The sequence below is a fragment of the Cottoperca gobio genome, chromosome 8, assembly GCF_900634415.1.
Source record: "Cottoperca gobio chromosome 8, fCotGob3.1, whole genome shotgun sequence".
NCBI classification, from domain to species: domain Eukaryota; kingdom Metazoa; phylum Chordata; class Actinopteri; order Perciformes; family Bovichtidae; genus Cottoperca; species Cottoperca gobio.
In genome coordinates, this window is record NC_041362.1 from 22,787,550 (window position 1) to 22,791,233 (window position 3,684).

The following is a 3,684-nucleotide window of genomic DNA, read 5'->3' on the forward strand; positions in this document are numbered from 1 at the left end:
AGTCCATGCATTTGTTACTTCAAGGCTGGATTACTGCAACTCATTGTTATCAGGTTGTCCCAAAAAGTCGCTTAAGACTCTTCACTTGATCCAAAATGCAGCGGCACGTGTATTGACAAGAACAAGGAAACGGGATCATATTACTCCTGTATTAGCTGCTCTGCACTGGCTCCCGGTAAAATACAGAATAGAATTCAAAATCCTTCTCCTGACTTACAAATCAATTAATGGTCAGGCTCCAGCATATCTTAAAGATCTCATAGTACCTTATAAACCAACTAGAGCACATATGTCAGAGTCAAGGCCCGCGGGCCACATCCGGCCCGCGAGAAGGTTTTTTACGGCCCCTGGGATGATCTTGATTTATTATTAGAACCGGCCCGCAGCCCGCAGATCTTTTACACGCACCAATACTACATTTCCCACAATGCAACGGTGACGCACCGAGCAGTAGGCTGCTTCATTTCAATATTTATTGGCACAGCAGTCGTCAGCATCACAGTAAAATTAACTTTCAGATACCCATCAAAAATGGCAAAACGGAAGGTGGACACTGAGAACCGGGGGTTTCAAACAAGGTGGGAGTCGGAGTATATGTTCACGGAGGTAGCTGGAAAACCTGTGTGTCTTCTGTGTGGAGAAAGTGTGGCGGTACTGAAAGAGTATAATCTGAGACGACATTATGAAACGAAACACGCGGACAAAAACAAGAATATGGACATGGAACAAAGGCTACAAAAGGCAGAGGAATTAAAACGAGGCCTCAAATCTCGACAGGCTCTGTTCAAAAAAGCCAAATCACAAGGCCAGGCTGCTGTCAAGGCCAGTTTTATTTTGGCAGAAGAGATCGCTAAATCAGCCCGGCCATTTACGGAGGGGGATTTCATCAAAAACTGCATGATTAAAGTTTGTGACGAAGTTTGCCCAGAAAAAAGGCAACTCTTTTTAAATGTGAGTCTGAGCAGAAACACCATTGCCGAGAGAGTAGACCAGTTGTCCATCAATCTAAAAGAGCAGCTTGTGAAAGAGGGAAAATATTTCATTGCATATTCCTTGGCTGTGGATGAGAGCACCGACATTTCTGACATTGCCCAGTTGTCAATTTTCATCCGCGGAGTGGACTCCAGCCTAAGCGTGACAGAGGAGTTTTTGGCTTTACGTCCTATGCATGGCACAACTACGGGGCATGATTTATATGAAGAGGTGTCAAGATGTGTAAATGAGATGGAGCTGCCTTGGGAAAAACTCGTGGGTTTGACAACCGACGGAGCACCTGCGATGTGTGGACACAGGAGCGGACTGGTGGCGAAGATACGGGAAAAGATGCAAGAGGAAAACGCGACAGGTGAGCTGACAGCTTATCATTGTATCATACACCAGGAAGCGTTGTGCGGTAAAGCCTTGAAAATGGAGCATGTAATGAGCATCATCACGCGCACAGTTAACTTTATCAGAGCCAAAGGTTTGAATCACCGCCAGTTCAAGGCATTTCTGACGGAGTTAGAAACGGAGCATGGTGATTTGCCTTATCACACAGAGGTGCGATGGCTAAGCCAGGGAAAGGTGCTTCAAAGATGTTTCGAGCTTCGTGAGGAGATTTGTCTGTTCTTGGACAGCAAAGGGAAAGACACAACACAACTCCGAGACGAAATGTTTCTGTGTGAAATGGCTTTTCTGTGTGACATTACGAGTCATCTGAATGCAATGAACTTGCAGCTGCAGGGTCGGGATCATGTCATCTCTGATATGTACAGTACAGTGAAGGCATTTAAAACCAAACTGACTCTGTGGGAGACGCAGATGCGGAAAGAAAATTTGAGCCACTTTCCCAGCTGCCAGACCATGAAAGAGAAGCTCTCTACCAGTGCGTTCCCGAGCGCACAGTTGGCTGATAAAATAGGTATGCTTGCCGCTGACTTTCGACGCCGATTTGCTGACTTTGAAGCACAAAAAAGCAGGTTGGAACTGCTCGGTAACCCATTTGCTGTTGACGTGGAAAGCTCACCACCAAACCTCCAAATGGAGTTGATTGACCTCCAATGCAATGATGCACTGAGGGCAAAATATGCGGCAGTGGGTGCTGCGGAGTTCGCCCGTTTCCTCCCCGACACAATGCCCCAGCTGCGCATCCAGGCTGCTCAAACGTTGTCTATGTTTGGCAGCACATACCTGTGTGAACAACTGTTTTCTTTGATGAACCTGAACAAAACATCACACAGAAGTCGACTTACTGCTGAACACCTCCACTCAATTCTGAGGATTTCCTCAGCTCAGAGCCTTACCCCGAACATTGATGAACTTGTGGAAAAGATGGGACACCACCAAGTATCACCCTCAACCTCAAACAAGTGAACATTACTGTGCAATCACATATTTAGAGTTTTTACTCAGTTCAAGTTTAAAAGTTAAAGTTTAATATTTGTTTTCACTGCATGTTACTTCTCCTTAAACAAAGTGTTGTTTTTGATTAATAGATTTTTGCACTTTATTTTATTGTATTTCAATCCAATTATATTTTAAAAATATTTCAGTTGAGTGGATGATAGAAAATTGCTATTATTGTTTTTTTCTTTGAAGTAAATTTAGCCCACTTTTGCTAAAATAGAAAATATAGGCTACTGATGGTGCCTTGAATACCGGTTTCTTTCATTTAATGTTCATGTTATGGGGATTTTTATATAAAGGAAATTTGTCTTTTGTGTCTGTTGAAAATTAAAGATTACTGACAGAGCCATAAGAAAATATTGCTTTATTTATCTGATCATATTGGAATATATTTGTTAGGTTTTCAGTAGGTTCAATTAGGTTCACTAGACTATATGCGTCATTTAAAAATTTTTCAATGAACATTCGAACAGTCCGGCCCTCGGCTTGTAGCTAAATTTTTTATTTGGCCCTCCGTCCATTTGACTTTGACACCCCTGAACTAGAGCATTACGCTCCCAGACTGCAGGGTTACTTGTAGTTCCTAGAGTCTCCAAGAGTACAATGGGAGCCAGAGCCTTCAGCTATCAAGCTCCTCTCCAGTGGAACCAGCTTCCAGTTTGTGTTCGGGAGGCAGACACCCTCTCCACATTTAAGAGTAGGCTAAAGACTTTCCTTTTTGATAAAGCTTATAGTTAGGGCTGGCTCAGGTTTGCCCTGGATCAGCCCCTAGTTATGCTGCTATAGGCTTAGACTGCCGGGGGACACCTCCCTGCTCTCTTCCTCCTCTTCCTCTCTCCTCCCCTCCCTCTCTCTTCTTCTCCCTCTCTATCTGTATGCATTTATGTAAATGTATGTTACTAACTCACCATCCGGGGTATCATCCCCGGAGTGTCTGTGTCTCATGTGGCAGGTTGCCACTGATAAAGTTTACGTCAGGATCATGAATCGTGACAGCGCCTGCTGACCTGGTCCTGCTGGACACCGGGAAGCCTTTTTGACATTTTCCTGGATTCATCCATACTTTCTATTTCTTTTTTTTCCAACACAACATCATTTCTGTCAAATGTTGTGTTTGTACTATGTTGTTTATCCTGTACACACGACATCTATTGCACGTCTGTCCGTCCTGGGAGAGGGATCCCTCCTCAGTTGCTCTCCGTGAGGTTTCTTCCATTTTTCCCCCTTTAATTTTGGGGTTTCTTTTAGGAAGTTTTTCCTTGTGAGATGCGAGGGTCTAAGGACAGAGGATGTCGTAAC

The 3,684-nt window shown here is 44.0% G+C and overlaps 1 protein-coding gene across 1 annotated transcript; it reads left to right on the plus strand.

Annotated features, from left to right (window-relative positions):
- Positions 1-285: 285 nt before the first annotated feature.
- LOC115011994 (general transcription factor II-I repeat domain-containing protein 2-like) lies at positions 286-2,917 on the plus strand. Its single transcript, XM_029437349.1, has one exon. The coding sequence runs from the start codon at positions 532-534 to the stop codon at positions 2,350-2,352; it is 1,821 nt and encodes a 606-aa protein (XP_029293209.1). The 5' UTR covers positions 286-531; the 3' UTR covers positions 2,353-2,917.
- The last annotated feature ends 767 nt before the right edge of the window (positions 2,918-3,684 follow it).

Bases quoted from the DNA above. Each gene is read 5' to 3' on its own strand.
- LOC115011994 (XM_029437349.1), top strand. From the start codon at position 532: ATGGCAAAACGGAAGGTGGACACTGAGAACCGGGGGTTTCAAACAAGG.